The sequence below is a fragment of the Chanodichthys erythropterus genome, chromosome 24 (genome assembly GCF_024489055.1).
Source record: "Chanodichthys erythropterus isolate Z2021 chromosome 24, ASM2448905v1, whole genome shotgun sequence".
NCBI classification, from domain to species: Eukaryota; Metazoa; Chordata; class Actinopteri; order Cypriniformes; family Xenocyprididae; genus Chanodichthys; species Chanodichthys erythropterus.
In genome coordinates, this window is record NC_090244.1 from 4,114,549 (window position 1) to 4,136,569 (window position 22,021).

At 33.9% G+C, this 22,021-nt stretch overlaps 1 protein-coding gene across 2 annotated transcripts in view; it reads right to left on the bottom strand.

Moving 5' to 3' along the window:
• syt7a (synaptotagmin VIIa) overlaps positions 1–22,021 on the bottom strand; it is a 172,826-nt gene that overhangs the window by 69,309 nt on the left and 81,496 nt on the right. For both annotated transcript variants that reach the window (XM_067379722.1, XM_067379725.1), the window contains exon 3: positions 7,353–7,432. In XM_067379722.1, coding sequence (XP_067235823.1) covers positions 7,353–7,432 — 80 coding nt within the window. The remainder of the gene's footprint in view (positions 1–7,352; positions 7,433–22,021) is intronic.

A 22,021-nucleotide genomic window follows, 5' to 3' on the forward strand; every position in this document is an offset into this window, starting at 1 on the left:
TGAAAATTCAGCTTTGATCACAGGAATAAATTACTTTGTGAAATATATTCAAATAGAAAACAGTTATTTTAAATTGTAATAATATTTCACAATATTACTGTTTTTTACTGTATTTTTAATTAAATAAATGTAGCCTTGGTGAGCAGACGAAACTTCTTTTAAAAACATAAAAAATCTTAGTGGTTCCAAACTTTTGAACAGTAGTGTGTGTATATATAAAAACAACAGTTCTTTCTGGTTCTCGGATCTGATTGGCTGAGAGCGGTGAGATATTCTAGTAATAACAGCACTCCAACCTTTTCACCGTTTGCATCAGTACGCATTAAGCGACTGTCATGGCGGCCGAGCAAATCCACCGTATTTTTTACAAATACTACACTTTTTTTTCTTTTTTTTTAACCATGAACTGAGTGTTTTAGACAACAGTGTAGTTGTTTAGACCTGAAATATCGGACTCATAATTAATCATAGCGCCTATTTTACAATTTGTTTAGACGTTTTCGGAGAAGCGAGCTCCAGGCCGTCAGCGGCCGTTCAGTGTTCGAGTACCCGCTGAGAACAGCTTCATCTCGGCCAGTGCTTTGATCTGTGTAAGTTTTTGGGTTCATTTTAAGCGAGCAATACAGTAATTTTTAAACAATAGCTGAGTTAAATAAAACTTTTAAACCAACATTTAACCCTGGGTTTGTCCAATTTTAACCCAACTTGGGTTGTTTTTAACCCAGCAAGTGTATAATTCTAAGGTAAAATGTAAAAAAGGCACAAAAAAAAAGTAGCATGTGCAATTAAACATCCAAGAACAGCCAATATTTACTAATAAATAAATAAAAACAAACTCTACAGTATATTTAGAGCCTATATATAATAATTCTGCATCCCAAGGTACAAGCATCTAAACTATCTATGCAATATTGTGACTAAAGACAAGCTAGACTATAAGTCAGACAAAGTCCAAGTCTGTTTTGCTTCAATCTGCGGCTTCCGTCTCAAACAGCAGAGTTTTTGTGCAGCGGCCTGCATTCACCCACACCGCTGTAATCCAGCAGGTCCAGCGGCCTCGCAGTCCAGAGAAAGGAAAATTGAATCACCTGAGCCACCGCGGATACATGTTTGTTTAATTTTTCATTTTCTAGACAGGCCGCCCCATCTGAACCCCTCTGTACGACCGCCGCTGGTTTTGATGGACAAGCATGTTTAAACCTTTTCTCCGGCGTATCGGGGCTCTTTAGCGAAACCTGTCTGGATTAGGCCGGTGAGGGTTTACCGTACAGATGCCGCTGCGAAACAGAGGCTGGAAGAATCAGGAGTGCTAGAGGGAGACATCGAGTACAAGCCCAAGAAAGGTGAAAGCACAGAGGCAAAACAACACCATCTTATAACAAGGGGGTTACCACATCACAACCAGACTGTAACGGTCAACCCTCAACGGGAGCCTACGGCAATGAGGGTTGGACACCATTCAAGAGCGCATTTTGGTTTGTTTGTTTGTTTCTTTACTGTTATTGTTGCTGTTCAGGAGGAAGCAGGAGGGTTGTCCGTCTCCATGGTAACACCCCATGGGGGGAAGGGGGGAGGAGGTTAAAGGTCATATGCTAAGAAGAGACAAGCAGGGCTGTAGGGAGTGAGGGACATTTTGGGTCCAATTTTGCAATTTTGGGACGAAACAAAACAGATTTGAATGTCAGGCTGTTGCTACTATGATTATCAAACTGTCCAATACATTGATAATGTCCCTGCAGTCCTGCAAAGCTGAAAGAAGAGAAATAAAATCTGCATAATGACTTTCATTCATATTACAAGCTTAAACGTGAAGTGTGCAATTTTTGTGTCACAAGCGACACCGCGCAGAACGGCTGCTCAAATAAACGGATTATAATTCAGTTTGGTGCCGAAACTATTGAAAATGTTTTTATTAACTGAAATAAAGCTGAAATGAATTAAAATTAGATGGAAAACTTGGAAAAACAGTTTTAACTGCTAAAACTAAAACTTAAAAAAACTAAATAGAAATATATAAAAAAACCTTATAAAAAATTACAAAAAAAAAACAAAATAACTTAAATTAAAACTGAAAATATATCATTTATATAAATATAATCAATATAGATTAGTGCTAAATGATAGCAAAAGTAATTTAAATCTTAAAATAAGCTGAAAAATATCATTAAAGGCAGAAATTGGAAACTATATACTGTAATATTGTATATTTAACTGATATGGTATGGATATATTGTGCGTATTCCTAGGAGCAGAAATTACACACTTCATCTTTATCGTACTTTGGCTTTATCTTGTCATTTTGGATGGTGTAATGGTACTGTACTATCCCATGCTATGGCCCACATCACAATCAGATGAAGTATACTATGAGCTTGGCTTCATGAGTTCATTGCCATATCCTTTTGGAAAAGTGTGTTAGCTTACGGGATGCTTCCTCATCATTACAGCCCTGCCAGGGATCGGGTGTTGTTGGGAAACAGGTGAGATGGGGTACAGTAAAATATGGGTTGTGTTAGTCTAAGCCCACAGTCCGCTCACTAACCGTCTGACGCATACTGCACCAAAAAACAACCAATGCTAACAGAAAATCTGAAGTTTGTTTTGCTTTATGAAACTGTTTGACAAAATATAATATAATATTATATATATATATATATATATATATATATATATATATATATATATATATATATATATATATATATATATATATATATACACTCTAAAAAATGCTGGGTTGTTTCAACCCAAGTTTGGGTCAAAAATGGACAAACCCAACCATTGGGTTAAATTTTTAAATGCATTTTTTAACCCAACGGTTTGGCCATATTTTAACCAAATTTGGGTTGAAACAACCCAGCATTTTTTAGAGTGCATATATATATATATATATATATATATATATATATATATATATATACACAGCTATGGAAAAAATTAAGAGACCACTCCTAGTTCAGAAATCAATGTTAAGTGGTCTCTTAATTTTTTCCATAGCTATATATATATATGTATATATATATATATATATATATATATATATATATATATATATATATATATATATATATATATATATATATATATATATATAAACAAACTAATTAATGTATCGTTGATATGATTCGCAATATAGAGTTAGTTCTATCCAAGACTGTATCTATAAGGTATCATTCACCCAAAAATGTATATATACATATACCCCTAATATATACACTCTAAAAACTGCTGGGTTAAAATAAACCAAGATGGGTTAAAAATGGAGAAACCCAGTGATTGGGTTGTTTTGACCCAGTGGTTGGGTTAAATGTTTGACCCAACCTGCTGGGTAGTGTTATTTAACTCAACCATTGTTTAAAAATTACTATATGGCTATGCTTATGGTTACTATATAACCTGTTTTGAGTTAATTTTAGGGGGGTCATGAATTGAGAAATCAGCTTTTCCTTGAGCTTTTGATATATAAGAGGTCATCGTACTGTAAGAATATCCTGTAAGTTTCAGAACTGAAAACTTCCTTGTTAGTCCAATAAACGCTTTTATTGACACCAGACCCAGCGAACGACTCGATCCGTAATGTGCCTATCTATAGGTGAAACCCCGCCTCCACAGAAGAAATCAACGCCTACTTCATCATTGCATCGTTAGCCCCGCCCACTAGTGTGTTATTGAGAGAAGAGCGATACAGGACTAAAATAACATTAACTTTCAAAGGATCCTAATGCAGGAATATGGTTATTTTCAGCAATGTGAATGTCTCAGCTGAGCTTTATTTATTTGTATTCGGCACATTTCACTGTGGATTCATTGGTAAATCAATCGCATTTCGGCGCAAACAGACTTTTATGATATGAACTCGACAGTAATGCAACAACATGTCAGTAACTGTGTTCATTCTGATGCCTGATCTGATATTAATGATTCATGTACAGTCACATGATCTTTGTCTGTGTGTCAGTAAATCAAACCAGTGAAAATAATGTTATTTAAACAGTGATTAAATTATATATAGAGAACGCTCCCTTTGCAACCTTTCATGCCACAATCTAAATATAATGCAGCACTTTTCACGATTAGTTAACCTTGAGAGCTGTAATAGTAAAAACGCGCTAAAAGAGAGAATAATACTTTGCTATTTCAAATGGAAAGATGTCAGCCAATCACAGCAGTGGGCGTTTACACTGAAGTCTCACAGCAGACACGCCCCTTAAAACAGAGCGTTTAAATAAGGGCTAAAATCAGGGTAGGAAAAATGCCTTTTATTTCTCAATTATGACAATTTTTGATGTAAAAAGCATACTAACATTATAAGTGCACCCCATGAAACATTATAAAACAATAAAACAACGCAGTTCATGACCCTTTGAAGCAAGCAATATAGTAATTTTTAAATAATAGTTGAGTTTAAAACATTTAACCCAACAATTGCTGGGTTTGTCCATTTCTAACCCATATAGACTAGCTCTAAAACTGCTAACTATACAGATTTGTATCAGCCTACTCATCATTATACTGAACTGAAATGCAGTAACTAAAATTAGTTACACAGCTGAATTAGTGTTGTAAAATATGCATGATTCTCCGCATCAGCAAGAAATTGTTGACGGACCGTAAAGGGGAAACGATTATTAATGAAATAAAGACCAAAATGATCCAAATGTGGTCTGAAAACATGCAGTTTATAAATTCAGCTTTGCTTCTGGTTCTGTTTTGAATGTTAAAATAAAAAGCAACTTGCATTTTATCGACCATAAGAATAATTTTTGGGCAAAAAAACAACAACAACAACAAAACAAACAGCGATTGGCCAGTTCACAGCATGTGCCAGTCAGACGGTCTTTTACTGAGTATAAAGTAGCAAATGAACGAAAGCGGACCAGACTTTCTGCTGCAGCACAAATCTGGGGTGCGGTTGGTAAGGGTTGGGGTTTGGGTGTGGTATGGGTTGAGGGTCAGGGGTTGGTGTCTCTTACCAGCCTGAACAGAGACTCACTTGAGTGAGAGGCGTGGATCTCCGTAAGGGGCATAAGGAGAAATGTTTAGTACAAACTCCTTGGGCGGGTATGAGCTCCAGCGCTGCTGCACTGAACTGCTGTCATTGTTATTCCAAAAGTCTCTGTCTAAATCACTGAAGAGACACACACATACACGTCAGTGGAACATGAGCCATCCATTTCATCCATCAGTCTATACACAGGCGATCTCCGGCCATCTCCGCTTCTTCAGGATAGGAGGTGGTTGAAAGAGGAAGAGGGAGAGGAATTCGCCATTCATAAGAAGCTGAGAGGTGCATAAAGGGTTTTATGATCAAACAGGGAAATAAAGACAGACCCAATGCATCCGTAAGGCAGCAAAGCAGAAATAAGCAAGATTATACCTGAGCATTCATTAGTTTATCAAAGATCACAAGCGTTAGGCAGAGAGAGAGAGAGACAGAAAGCAGTGAAGCATTAAACACAATCTTCTCGGTGACAAACCATTAATGTTTTGCTAAGAAAAGAAGCAGAGGTGAAAGGTGAGAAGGGTCAGAAGAAACCTGCTATTGGGGGAAAAGGTCATTTACGTTAAGTTATTATTTCAACAACAGCGGCAGGAAAAGAAATGCAAAGAATACAGATTTCCACAAACACCTGCAAGCTTCAAATCCAGAGAACTCATTAGTCCAAAACAGCAGCTGCAATGTCACGAGGCACAACACAGGCCACACATCACAACAACTTTTACCGGCGCGCGTCTCCGAGAATAACCGTCCGGTAAACAAGAAGGCATGTGATCATACGAAACAATGGAAACGCAGCGTCCCGCTGAGCTCAAAGATCCCGCGTCCTCCATCAGACGCTCTTCAGCCAAACCCGCGGCATTCAGAGTCAGCGTCAGTCAAAGAGCCGGAATCGCTCGGAGAGGATGCTTCCTCAATGAATGCGAGCAGCACACTCATTATGAGAGCCGTTAATTGGTCTTGTGCTTGTGTACTTTTTTCTATTCAAAGCAAGTCTAGACTGAAAAACTTCATGGTGAATGAAATGGAAAGGAAATCATGACTTTTAGGCAGTGGGAATTTTCTTATACATAAAATAACATTGATCAAACCAGTAACAAATTGTAGTAGGGTTTTTTTTTTTTTTTTTTTTTATATATTATTATTTATTATTTTAATAATAATAATAATTATGATGTAATAAAACAACATTATATGTGTATATTGCTGATTATATATAATATTTTTGCTGATATGCTATTATTTATTATTTTTAATATTTTATTCTTCACATTTTTTAATTATTTTAATAATATTTATTATTTTAATAATAATATTAATTATAATGTAATAAAACAACATTATTTGTGTATATTGCTGATTAGATATATTTTTTGCATGATATTATTTATTATTTTTTAATATATTATTCCAATTTTTATGTTATTTTAATATTATTATTTATTATTGCAATAATATTCATAAAAATACTTTTTTTTGCTGGCATGGTATTATTTGTTATTTTTAATAATAACAATAGTAATAATACTATATATATATATATATATATATATATATATATATATATATATATATATATATATATATATATATATATACACATATATATATTAGTCCCATTTTTATATAAATTATTGTAATGTTACAATTTTAATAATATTAATCAAACAACATTATATATATATTTTGCAAATATGCTATTATTTATTATTTTTAATATATATATATATATTTATATATTATATTTTATATTATTGTATATTATTATTATTTGTGTGTATATATATATATATATATATATATATATATATATATATATATAATTATTTTATATATTATTACTAAAACAACATTTTATATTTTTGTTGATTTTAATTTTATTTATTATTTTTATTATATATATACATAAACACACACACACACACACACACACACACACACACACACACACATATTATTCCCATTTTTATTTTTATATAAATTATTTTAATATTATCATTTTAATAATCTTACTAAAACAACATAATATTTTTTACATTGTATATGCATCTAAGTTAGGCCCATCAGTAAGCAAATGAACTAAAATAACAGTTAATTTGATCATTTTAGTTGCTATGTTCATTTTAAACACATTTTTGAGCCTCTCTTGCTTCCTCTGAAGGACCAACACCTACTTTAACAACTTTTATAATGATTTCCATAGATTTAAAACACACATATTTGCTGTTTATGGAGAAGCAGAGAAGTTTTCCTGTGATCGCAGCGCTGATGTCATATGGCCAAGCTTTCGCTCAAACACAAGGATCTTACAAAAAAAAGCCCCAATGAACTAAATGAATGTCCCTGCACCTACTTGATGGCTTTTTTCTCTCCTCTTCCTCTTCCTGAATCGGGAGACCCGACGGACTCCACTCCTGGTTTATTCCTCTTCCCCTGAAAGAGAGAGAAAAGAAAAAGGTTATTCCCAGTCTCCTAATTGATCACAAGTTTCTCCTCCTCCAACTTCTGTACATCTATAGCATTATCCAGCGTTCCTTCTTCCCTCTCCTAGCCTCCCTCCTTCTTCCCGCTCTCCTCCCCGATGCTTCGGTCTGATTGCTTAAATCACATGGTCCGTCCTAAGTCATCTCCATAGTAATTAAACCACACACAAGCCTCATATTTACATGGAAACAGCCAATTTAGCTTTCGCCAGCGTCACAGGCCACCGGAGAGGAAGAGAGAGAGCATGTGGGAGAGACTTGTGACAGAAAGTGTCTTCTGAGGAGTAGGTGGCATTGTGGAAACCCTTCATAGACATCACTGCTGTCCGCCTCTCCGATCTATAAACAACATGTTACAGGGGTTTGTGACATAACCCACACTAAGTGTTAGATTTGAGGAGACACCGACCAAGTAACGCAGCACAATACAGCACAATACCTGCGTTGTGTTTCAAGTGTGTAATGTGCGTTCATTAAGTTTAGGATTTAGAACTTTTAGAACTTGAGTTTTTTGTAAATAAAATGCCACATCAGAGGCAACATGTTTCTTGTTTTCTGTCGGCTATGCATGAGAATAAATAAACAACACCTTCTTTACAGAGTAAATGTGGTCGTTACTGACAATCCTCATTTTGGCTGCGTGAGATTCTCCAGCTTTGTTGTTGTTGAGCTGTTAAAGCTCCACCCTCTTCTGGAAAGGGGGCGGGAGCAGCAGCTCATTTGCATTTAAAGGGACACACACCAAAACGGCGTGTTTTTGTTCACACCCAAATAGGGGCAAATTTGACAAGCTATAATAAATGATCTGTGGGGGATTTTGAGCTGAAACTTCACAGACACATTCTGGAGACACCACCATTTAATGAGAACTGGTTCTTATTAGTTTTTTTTTTTTTTTTTTTTTTTAAATTAAAAGTCCATTTCATAGTTCTTGATTGAAAAAAAGTAATCTGGTGCTGTTTTTGACCAAAAAAATTTACTTTTTTTTTATCATCTGAATGGTACGAAACTTGGTTAAGGTTTTGGTACTTGCTATGTGAACACACACACACACAATCATAATGGACACTTTGAAAAAAGGTTAAATGGTCCTGAAACTTGTAAAACTTGTTTGCAATCAAAAAGAGCGCATTAGAAATGAATGGGAGATGAATTTCATCTAGTGGAAGCGTTTGGTACTGCAACCAAACAAAATCTTACTGAAAGCTAATTTTTTGAGATATCAACCTCAAACTTAGATTTATGGCTTTAAGTTTCTCACAGTTTTAAAGTAAAACGTGTTTTGGAAAATTTATATCTTTAAAAATTTAAAATGGTATTTTTGTGCATTTTTTATAACAATAAATAATATTTTATAACTTTTTTCAAGTTTACTTTTTAAACTATTTCAGCAATAATCTGTCAAGTGCCATCTTTAAAGGATTAGTTCACTTTCAAATAATATTTTCCTGATAATTTACTCACCCCCATGTCATCCAAGATGTTCATGTCTTTCTTTCTTCAGTCGAAAAGAAATGAAGGTTTTTGAGGAAAACAGTCCAGGATTTTTCTCCTTATAGTGGACTTCAATGGAGCCCAAACGGTCCAAATTATCGCCTTGCACGTGCTTCCGCTTTCCGTATTGTTCAACAAGCTTACACTGTATGTCTATATTTTTTTTCGAAAATGATCAATCGTTTCTCTAGATAAGACTCTCATTCCTCGTCTGGTATCATTTAAAGCTCTTTGAAGCTGCACTGAAACTGTCATTTTGACCTTCAACCGTTTGGTGCCCATTGAAGTCCACTATATGGAGAAAAATCCTGGAATGTTTTCATCGAAAACCTTCATTTCTTTTCGACTGAAGAAAGAAAGACATGAACATCTTGGATGACATGGGGGTGAGTACATTATCAGGAAATTTTAATTCGAAAGTGAACTAATCCTTTAAAAAGAGACCAAACTTCAATCTGTGCTCTAAAGCATTCAAGATTTACAGCAGTTTAAGTTGGAAATTTCCTGAAAATGAAATTTCCAACTTAAACTGCTGTAAATCTTGAATGCTTTAGAGCACAGATTGAAGTTTGGTCTCTTTTTAAAGGATAAGTTCACTTTTTATATTAATTAAAATATTAATTTACTTTAATATTAATTAAAAACATTATCGAACGAAACTTTTTTGTCATATTTGTCCGACAACCAAAGAGAGTTCAGGAACTGGAATCGTTAGTGGAATTGGAACCAATAATGACAAATCCCTTATCATTTCCATCCCTAATGATTTAACATAATTACGTATTTTAGATGTAAAAAGTTACAATCTAATAAATTACAGTTACAACACTGAAAAACTGCTAGCAAAAACAAACACAGATGCAGTCCATCATTTTCCTCTCATCCAGGACCCATCTGTGTGGTTACTGTGTAGACGGGTTTAACGTAGTTAAAAACTCCTCAAAGAGCGATCTGTCCCACGGCACTCGCTGTCTCATCCCATCTCATCCCTGCGATCCTGTCGCCCATCATCTGAGGAGGCCTGTTGGCTCGGAGATGGCGTCATTCTAGCCGGCTCTCATTGGGCTAGTTCTGCCCGGCTCTTCTCGGAGGATGTGGCTGGAGGTGCCGGGGCGGATCAGAAGGGTCGGAGGTGAGGAGTATCATTAGCGCTGGCCAGGAGGAGCGTGCAGCGAAGGGGCGGGAGTTGTGACACGCTGCCTAAATGTGCTCAGCGATTGGCCAAGGGCTGCTGCGGCTGCAGGAAACTCCCTGAGCAAGGACAAAATCTGAATTCACTGAACGTTTGGTCTTTTTTTGGATGTGCACAAGCATGAACTGCTGGAACAAACAAATAAAAGTCCCTAATCCTAAATTTTTCACATTAGTAAAGTGAACAGTAAAAAAGTTATTTCAAATAAATGCTGTTCTTTTGAACTTTTGAAATGTTTCTTGAGCAGCAAATCATCATATCAGAATGATTTCTGAAGGATCATGTGACACTGAAGACTGGAGTAATGAAGCTGAAAATACAGCTTTGAGAACAGGAATAAATTACAGTTTACTATATATTACAATACAAAACAGCTATTTTAAATTGTAATAATATGTCACAATTTTACTGTATTTTTGATCAAATAAATGCAGTCTTGGTGAGCAGAAAATATGTCTTTCATTTATATTATAAACATTCTACTGACCCCAAACTGTTGAAAAATTTATATATTTTTTATAATTAAATTTTTATCATTATGTTATCATACAGTAAAATAAAATAAAACAATATATATATGTATATATATATATATATATATAAATTTGTATATTACATAAATATTTTACAGTGTGGGTTGCGAACGCCACTTTACGTTGGCTGGTTTGTTACTGGTCTAAGGTGGTTTACCAACTCTAACCACCTACATCAGCTTAGTCTACCTTGCAAAAACTAGAAGTTAGTCCATCTGACCAGCGAATGTAAAGCCAACTATTATTAAAAGCTGGTATACTGCAGCAGGATGCTCATATTCCAGACATCTCGTCCACTATCAACACGGCTCCAGAGTCTGACACACTGATTTAAACGAAAAAGGACAGTCCAAGAATCACCCAGATGTGCACAGCACACAACTACACACACATGAGTCAGTCAGCCGGAGGGGACATCAGTGAAACACACACACACATTCTAATTACTACTGACTAACCCCAGAGACAATATAAGGAGGAGAAGACAGGATACTCATAGAAAAATGAATGGAAAATATTGCAATGCTAAATATGGCTAAAGGAATGAAAGTGAAGTGAAATTTCAATCCTTATTTCCAGCGGTGTTGGCTCCAAAAGGATTTTTTCTATCATTTTTTTCCATAGGGATTGACAAAAAGTCTTCATTAAAGTATTATAAGCCATGAACCAAGCCAAGAAGTTATGAGTTGAATCACAACATTACTTTGATTTGAAATAAAAAAGTATTTGAAAATCTGACAAAAAATACAAAGACTGTGAGGGCTTTAGTGAGGGAAAGAACTACAATCCCATGAAGCATTGCGAACAACATAACGAAATTAAAAATGACAGAGAAATATAAAACTAATCATTTAAAAATGTTAATATTATAAATATAGCCTATATACACAGTCAAACCAAAAAATTATTCAGACATTTTTTATATATTTTTACTAGTGGACATTATAGATTATTTATGCAAGTAAGGGTTGCATTTTTAGATTTTAAATTTTTTTGGCAAAATATGCACACATATATACAAATATTTAAGTATTTTGAGAGCATACTAGAGAGACCGACTCGATTATACGTCTTTTGACGTGTTTAATAGGAGTGGGTGGAGCTAAAGAGCAATTTTGGTGCATATTGCTTTTTTCGACTCTCTGATTGGTGGAATTTCTGCATAGCATCATGGGTAATGTAGTTTTCACCACAATTGGTTGATGGCTTTAACAGAAGCTAATTAACAACCTCGTAGCTCACAGTATGATCACAGTCAACAGAGTAAATAAAAAACAACCATCTGGATTTTCCAGCATATTTATATCACATTTATATCCCAGTAAAATTTACGGTAAAAAAACGGCAGCTGTGGTTGGCAGAACTTTACCGTAAAAAATACAGTAGCAATGTAAAAAAAAAAATCTGTTAAATTTACGGTAAAATAACATATTTCATTAACTGATATAATATTAATTTACCAACCTAATGAAGTACTAATATCTGTTTTGTACCTTTATAATACACTGACAGTCACCAAACACAGTGGTGAAAAGAGTCACATGATGAATCAAAGTTCATCACAAGCAGCTTTTCCACAAGCTGAGAAGGACAACACCATCATGGTAACATGCATGAAATTTTAAAAATGCAATAAACATTAATTTAACAACATTAGATGTAACATAAAACCCTAATGTACATAACTGATTAGAAAAAAAATGAGAAAAACTAAGAAGAATATATCAAATGTGAAGTGTCACGCAGGGAATTGTGAGAATGTCAATTTACGTTTTTTCACTGTAAATTTTACAATGAATTGTTATTTTTCACTTCCAAAAACTGTGAATTTATCTGTATTTTACCGTAAAATTACGTTACATTTACTGTTAGATCTATTACAGTTATTCACCGTATATAGTACGGAAACTTTCTGTAAACCAATTAACAGTTTTTCACTGCAGCATTTTTACAGTCTTTTACTGTTAAAATCACGGTCATTTTTTACAGTGTACCACAGTACTTCAAAGAATACAATGATACTAGCATACAGTAATATCCGTGTCCAAAACCAGCATGCTATCAATTACCTTGACACCACATGGTACTAGTTCACCTACAATCAAATAAGCAATTTGGAGCACATGGATCAATAAACTAATTAAAAGCAACACTTTAAACAGACCATTTAAAGACAGTGACATGTTTTAGAGCCATTTGGAAAGGCGTTATTAGCCGTGAAAGTGTAAAACATGTTCAACTACATGCCCTCAAAGACTGATTACATATGCAAATACATACATATATGCTCATGTCATTGCTTAGAAGGAGCGTGTCCCAATTAATATTCAACGAAATGTTACAAAGAAACACTGACTCACACAAAAATCACTGAAGACTGCTAAAATTACCCACTTTTAGCCTCATAAAATAGTATTGTGGTAGTGCCATATCAAAATGATGTAAAATCATGGTACGTATATATATATATATATATATATATATATATATATATATATATATATATATATATCATGCCATATACCAATGGATTTTGTAATACCATGGTACTTCTCTGTAAGGTTAACATTCTGTGATTCACCTTGAGACTGAATTCAATTAGCAATTTCTATACACCAAATAATAAAAAAAAAACCATTGAAACACCATTTTAAAAAAAGCAAGTGACACAGAAATGTATAAAGCCATAAAACAACATATTAAAACAGTGATATGCCCTCCAAGACTCATTAAATATTCAAATACAAACATGTTGCTTATATATTGCATATTGTATATTTATATTGCATATAAAACAAACTAATTAATTCTTGAAACAAGGAAACAAGAATGCAATATTGGTAATAAAAATAATTATATTTTTAAATTATATAAAAAATAAAAATAATTTAAGATGCATATATTTCTCCAAAATGTAAAATTAGTAATATTAAAAATTCTTTAAAAATATAAAAACTTAATATTTAATGCAGTTGAGCTTTAAATATGCTTTTAAAAGATGTAAAATAAGACAAAAATCCAGCTGAAAAACATGATTTTTTGCACTATATGTAGCATGTTCTTGCAGCCAAGCATGCATTTGTGCACACATGCACACACAACTACGTTCAGCTGAGAATAATGTGTGATTTGTAAATATCTGATATTGAAAACCCTCTCTCACACACACACACACACACACACTCAGAGTACTTACAGGCTGCAGTTTCTGGGTAAGTAGTCGCAGTTTTTGACAGACAAGAACAAGCTATCAAAAGAAACTCATCTGTCATCAACTGTATCATGAAATTTTCAGAGAGAAAGAGAGATGTGAGCGAAACAAAACGAGAGAGGAAGAGTGTGGGAGGAGGAGGGGTTTGAAAGAGAAGTGGGGATGAAAAGTGAGGGAGGAGAGGACGCCGCCGATGATTGAGACGAGCGGAGGAAGCGACAGCTCGCCAACTGTGAGGCTCGGAGGGGGAATGAGTGACAGCGATCCCCGGGGGTTTGTGAGGAAAAAGAGACGCCATTGGTTGTGAGTGTGTGTCAAGAATCGAGAAGGAGAGAGTCAGAAATGTGCATTCAGTACCATGACTCGCTCTGAGCAAAGACACACACGTCCAAACGCTGCTACACACACATGGCTACAGGCAAAGACATCAGAAAGAGCTTCGGTCCAACACACACACTGTGGACACACACAAACACGTCTCTCTCTATCTCTCTTTTTCTCTGTCTCTCTCATTCTATCTTTGGCTGGAAAGCTCAAGAGGGCAGCGCTGTCATATATCTTCATATATTCTCAACTTCTTTTCATCTTTTCTTTGTCTTCTTCAACTTTATTCATCTCTCTCCAGCTTGGGCTTCAAAAGTGCCCTTTTCTCTCCTTCTCTCTCAAATTTCAAAGTACTTTATTGAAGAGATTGTTCTACGCACCGCTCGGTGTTTCCAATCCACACACTGAACAAAAAAAACAAAAACAAAAAATCAGTAACAGAACAATTATTTCCCAGATTTTTACCAATTAAAGGTGCAGTAAGCAATTTCTGAGAAATGCTGTTGAAAGTGGATCAGACCGAGCACCAAAACACACTTGTAGCCAATCAGTGGTAAGGGGTGTGTCTAATTATTAGGGGGGAGGTGCCTGTTTTGCATAGGATGTTCATGAATTTGGGGGCGGAGCTATAAAGATAGGGGTGTGTTTTAAATATCAACAGCATTTCTTAGAAATCGCTTACCGCACCTTTAAACAAAAATAAAATAAAACATTATAAAAAAATAAAACAAAATATAAAAATATTACTTAATAAAAATAAAAATGAATTATTAAATGAAATAACATTAAGCTATACATTTTTTAAATTAAAAAATAAAACAATATAGTAAATTATATACAATAAAACATTTTTATAAAAATATATAATGGTATATAAAATATTTTTATAAAAATAAAATAAATGATAAAAAATAATTTATTATAAAAAAGAAATACAATAAATTAAAAAAAATTAAAAACAGTATATTATGGAAAAAAATAAAATTTTATAAAAAAAGTAAAATGTATAAAATAATATAATATATATATATATATATATATATATATCTATATATATATTGCAGCGACATTTCTTAAAACAGTGAGATGCCCTCAAAGACTGATTAAATATTCAAATACATACATGTTGCTTATATATTGCAAAAAATAATAATAATAATAGTAATTAATGCTTAAAACAAGAATGCAATATTGGTAATAAATTATATAAAAAATAATTAGATGCATATATTTATCTGAAATGTATATTTATTAATATTAAAAATTCTTTAAAAATCTAAAAAAAAAATGTTTAAAAATTCTCTGAAATCCCTTAATATCTAATGTGATTGAGCTTCAAATAAATATGCTTTTAAAGGATGTAAAACAAGACAAAAATTAAGTTAAATTATGCTATAAAATATTTTTAATTAAAAATAAAACAATAAAATTATATACAATAAAACATTTTTATAAAATATATAATATATTAAAAAAGCATTAAAAATGTATTATAAAAAAGAAATACAAATAAAAAATAAAACAGTATATTACAAATATATACAGTATATAATACAAACATTTTATTTAAAAAAAAAAAAAAGTAAAATATCAAAAACAAAATACAAAAATATTGCAGCAACTGTGGATTGGACCAAGCACCAAAACACATTTGTAGCCAATCAGCAGTAAGGGGCGTGTCCAATCAAAATGGATAAAATCAAGCCCCGTCTTACATTTGTTCTTATTCCAGAAGCTGTTTCACTCAGATATACGCTAAAATAGGAAAGAAAAGACTATTGCAATTTCATGCCGACTTTAAAACATATTGAGATGAACATCTGTGTGTTACTGTATCTTGCTCAGCTTAAAGATGTTCAGACAATGCTGCACTAAAAAGATTTTCTCCCAACATTGTGAGAATGTTTATCAAATGCAAATGACATAATAAGGCTGTTCCATTGACATTATTATTCCATTGATCATTAGACTGTTATAACATGTACACAACATTTAAATAACATTAAGCCAAAGGTTTGAGGAGCACTGCCTGTTAATAATAGTGTAATGTTGTTTTAAATAGAGCACTAATGCACTTGATTAGAGAGAGAGAGAATTTCACAACCATAGTTTGGTGTGTTCGCTTGAATTGATGTCACCTTCTGTCAACCTAATAGCACATAAATGATAATTATAAAAATCCACTCAATAATAAACATCCAGTAACACACACACACACAGACACTCACCCTACTTCAAACACACAATTACTATCAATTGCTGGAAGAAGCTCTTGATTAAACCGCAGCCAATCAGACCGAAGCACCAATCAGGCCTTAACGAGTGTTATGAGGAGAGAGGAGGAGCCGGCGTCATTAGAAGAGCTCAGGGCCGCCCTAGGGCATATTATCAATCAGATTCTGCATACTATTGAGGCAATAGCGTAGTATACAGTGTGCTGAATGCTATATGAAAAACTGAAATAATACATTTTGTCAAAATGTACACAATACAACAAGAGCACTCAGAAGAGGAATACAGTATCCCACAATGCAATGCACCTGACTTGCCCTTTCACTTCCCTTGTGATGCACCAATTAATCAATTAATTTAAATAGCAAAATTCTAGTTTTATTACATCATTTCCAGTCAGTCCTAAAACCAGCCGTCTCTTTCTCTTCATTACTAGAGAAATAGTGCCAGGAGAAGAGTCTGTTATATCAAAAAGTGGCGTACAGAACAAGAGGTCTTCTTCAACCCCAAGACAGGATGTAATTATCACAGCACTGCACACACACACACACACACACACATCCATACAGCATCTGAGCCTCAGCAGACTTCATTAAGGATTTAATACCAATCTGCTTGACCCCACGACACCTAGTCATGGCGCAGGGGGGCCGTAAAGTCCAACTGACTCACAAAGAGAGCGAGACAGATTGACTTCACTCATCCGCTCCAGGTGGTGTTCGCGACTTCGCGCTGCCGCTAAACCAGAGAGAGCAGTTGTCACGTTTAGGTATGAAACAGCTTCACAAACAGTCTTTTCAACCACACAGTATCATTATTTCTGTCTTACAATAATTCAGATTATCACTGGGATAGTGTAAGTACAGATATAAACGCTGATGTCTAAGGTGGCAATCAAAATAGAGTAAATCACCTTTTGAAAGTAACTTGATGCTTCAAATAATGATTGTATAAATTACATCATTACACCAGAAGGTGGCGACAAGTGACTAAAAAAACGCATGTCATTGAATCGTTCATTCAAGAGATTTGTTAAAAAACATTGATTCATCAAGTAATGAAACAAGTGAAGTCTTTATGAGTGTCATTTAATCATTCATTCAAGTGATTCATTCAAAAACACTGATTCATCCAGTAATGAAACAAGTGAAGTCTTTATGAGTGAGTCGTTGAATCATTCATTCAAGTGATTTGTTCAAAAACACTGATTCATCCAGTAATGAAACAAGTGAAGTCTTTATGAGTCGTTGAATCATTCATTCAAGTGATTTGTTCAAAAACACTGATTCATCCAGTAATGAAACAAGTGAAGTCTTTATGAGTCGTTGAATCATTCATTCAAGTGATTTGTTCAAAAACACTGATTCATCCAGTAATGAAACAAGTGAAGTCTTTATGAGTGTCATTTAATCATTCATTCAAGTGATTCATTCAAAAACACTGATTCATCCAGTAATGAAACAAGTGAAGTCTTTATGAGTCGTTGAATCATTCATTCAAGTGATTCCTTCAAAAACGCTGATTCATCCAGTAATGAAACAAGTGACGTCTTTATGAGTCGTTGAATCATTCATTCAAGTGATTTGTTCAAAAACACTGATTCATCCAGTAATGAAACAAGTGAAGTCTTTATGAGTCGTTGAATCATTCATTCAAGTGATTCGTTCAAAAACACTGATTTATCCAGTAATGAAACAAGTGAAGTTTCTATGAGTGAGTCATAGAATCATTCAATCAAGTGATTCATTCAAAAATGCTGATTCATCCACTAATGAAACAAGTGAAGACTCTATGAGTGAGTCATTGAATCATTCATTCAAGTGATTCGTTCAAAAACACTGATTTATTTAGTAATGAAACAAACAAGTGAAGTTTCTATGAATGAGTCATTGAATCATTCATTCAAAGTAATTCATTCAAAAACGGTAATTCATCCAGTAATGAAACAAGGGAAGTCTTTATGAGTGACTCATTGAATCATTCATTCAAGTGATTCGTTCAAAAACGCTGATTCATCCAGTAATGAAACAAGTGAAGTCTTTATGAGTGAGTCACTGAATCATCCATTCAAGTGATTCGTTCAAAAACGCTGATTCATCCAGTAATGAAACAAGTGAAGACTATGTGAGTGAGTCATTAAATCATTAATTCAAGTGATTCATTCAAAAACGCTAATTCATCCAGTAATGAAACAAGGGAAGTCTTTATGAGTGACTCATTGAATCATTCATTCAAGTGATTTGCTCAAAAACCCTGATTCATCCAGTAATGAAACAAGTGAAGACTCTGAGTGAGTCATTGAATCATTCATTCAAGTGATTCATTCAAAAACACTGATTTATTCAGTAATGAAACAAGTGAAGTCTTTATGAGTGAGCCACTGAATCATCCATTCAAGTGATTCGTTCAAAAACACTGATTTATTCAGTAATGAAACAAGTGAAGACTCTATGAGTGAGTCATTGAATCATTCATTCAAGTGATTCATTCAAAAACGCTGATTCATACAGTAATGAAACAAGTGAAGTTTCTATGAGTGAGTCATTGAATCGTTCATTCAAGTTATTTCTTTAAAAAAAACACTGATTCATCCAGTAATGTTTAAGAAAAACGGTTCAGATTAATTATTTTAAACTGCAGCAATTAATATTTAGTCAGAACCTGTAAATTAGCTAAATTAGTTAAATGTTAAATGTCATAATCATGATCTCTAAACAAAAGATGTGATTATACATTTGTGTAGCTCTAATATATATATATATATATATATATATATATATATATATATATATATATATATATATATATATATATATATATATATACAATTTGTACATATTGCACAATTTGTAAACTTTTTAACTTTAATTTAATTTAATTGCTCATTAAAATAACTTTTTCTTTACAACACAAAAAAATTCAAGAAGCTGGAAATTATACAACTCAGTAAATTAACTATTGCTGATTAATTTAATTAACATTCTTACTGATGATTTCAAGCCTTCAAGTGCTCAAAAATCAGAGCTTTTAAAAAAAAGTCTTTAGATTCTGTCTGGGTCTCTGAAACAGACACACGTGTACTAATTAAACGGCCAGTGCTGATTAGTAAGTCTATAAAGGTTCTTAACGAGTCTTTGAGGAAGAGTTAATGGGTGTTGCTGATGTCCAAAAGCAGGTCACATGCTGGTCAAGGGTTAAATCTCTGTAACAAACGCCTTCCACTGCTGCATAATTGCGTGACACTGCAGTACAGCATATAAATGGAAAATTTAACAGAACAGTTCATAGAAACAAAAATATAGTGAGAATATGAAACCGAATTTATTCAGAGGTCCAAAATGAGCAAAAATATGCAATTTGGTGGAGTTGCTGATATTTATAAGTCTATAACAAGATGAAATTCTGTAAACCAATGGGAACTTTTTAACAGTATAGCAGACTTACATAAATATTCTATAATTCTATAACTTTATAGAATCACCACAATTCTAAAGCCCTCAAACAAAAGTCAAAGTTCTCAAAATGAAACTCAATATGATCTCAACATGCTATATACATGTATTCATCTATTCTCTTTATGACAACTATTGACTTTCTAAACTATTTTTAGTAGAAACAGCTGTTAAAGAGCAACCTTTGAGTAATAAAATGCTCCTGTGGGAATGTCTAGCCAGTGTAAAATGAAGCAACAGACCTGCCTGAAACAGATCGAAAAACTACAGACAGCAGAATATGAAAATATAGAGCTAAAAAAAAGCCTCTGTTGTCCTGTTTGTCCTTGAATGGACAGAGTATGATGTATCTATGTCTCACTCTCATTACACTCGTCTGTCTGAAAGTCTGCCTGTCTTCCTGTTTCATGAAGAAGACGCAACCCGATCGCTCCATACGGACCAGCAACTTCAGGACCTACAGTACAGATGAACCCAAGCTTTCACATTCCTGTACATGCTTGTTCTCTCCGCTGGAAAAAGCAGTGGTTGAAAATCTATCTTAAAAGGAAAGTATTCTATAATTTTTTTCTCACCCTAGCAACTGCATAGCAACACCCTCAAATAACTGAAAACACCTTAGAAACACCTGGCAACCACTTTAGCACAAGCAAAACCTTCAAACACCAAATCACATTTCCAGTTATTTTTACTCTTAACACAAAAATATAGGTTTATGCATATGCATTTCAAATGAACCATTATTTAATTGTTTAATGAACTTCCCACAGACTTTTTGGCACTGTCATTTTGGCCAGGGTTATTGTTGTTAACTAAAACTAAAAATTTTTTTTTTTTAGCTGAATTAAATAAATTATAAATATTAGATTTAAAAAACCTAATCTAAATGAAAATTAGAAATGTTGCATTGGCAACTAACTGAAATAAGTTTAGGCTGAAGCACTAAAATTAATAACAAGAATTAAATAAAGGAATAAATAAGATCTATAATAGTATATAAATAATACTAAAATAACACTGATTTTGACTCATTTAATTAGCAGAAGAAGGTAAAACCTGTCCATACAGTCGCACACACACACACACGTACACACTCACTTTCTGGTAACATATTGTTAGTCTTCTTTTAACACACATCTAACTAACCGCATAATTTAACTTAATGTTACTTGCAAAGGTGACCCAACTGAGTGTAATGAGGCAGAGACAGGTGCAGCTTCCTGCTGAAGTGCAGGTCATTTCCTGTTGAAGCTGATGAACATAGTCACAAAGAGTTCTGGGCACCAAAACACAGGCAAATACACATTAACTCAGCATCGCCATAATGAAAAAAACAACAGCCTAAGATGGTTTATGGTCTTAGACAACAATTTTAACATAAGTCTGGACTGCTTATTGGTTTTGCCAAGTGCTGTCTCATAAATGATGGAAAATTCCGACAATAGCAGGGAAGCGTTAAGGGAAAATTAGGTCAATGGCAGGGAGACGTTACATTTCATCAATGGTGGGGAAGCGTTGTATCATAAATTACATAAAATTACGTCAATGGCGGGGAAGCATTAAATTCCGTCAACGGTGGAGAAGTGTTGTCTCATAAATGATGGAAAATTCCATAAATGGCGGGAAATCGCATTTTATATAAATTACGGAAAATTCCGTCAATAGCAGGTAAGCATTAAATTCCATCAATGGCGGGGAAGCGTTGTCTCATAAATGACGGAAAATTCCATCAATGGCGGGAAATCGCTTTTTTATATAAATTACGGAAAATTCTGTCAATAGAAGGGAAGCATTAAATTCCATCAATGGCGGGGAAGCGTTGTCTCATAAATGACGGAAAATTCCATCAACGGAGGGGAAACGATGTCTCATAAATGACGGAAAATACCATCAAAGGCGGGGAAACGATGTCTCATAAATGACGGAAAATACCATCAAAGGCGGGGAAACGATGTCTCATAAATGACGGAAAATACCATCAAAGGCGGGGAAACGATGTCTCATAAATGACGGAAAATACCATCAAAGGCGGGGAAACGATGTCTCATAAATGACGGAAAATTAGGTCAATGGCAGGGAGACGTTAAATTTCATCAATGGT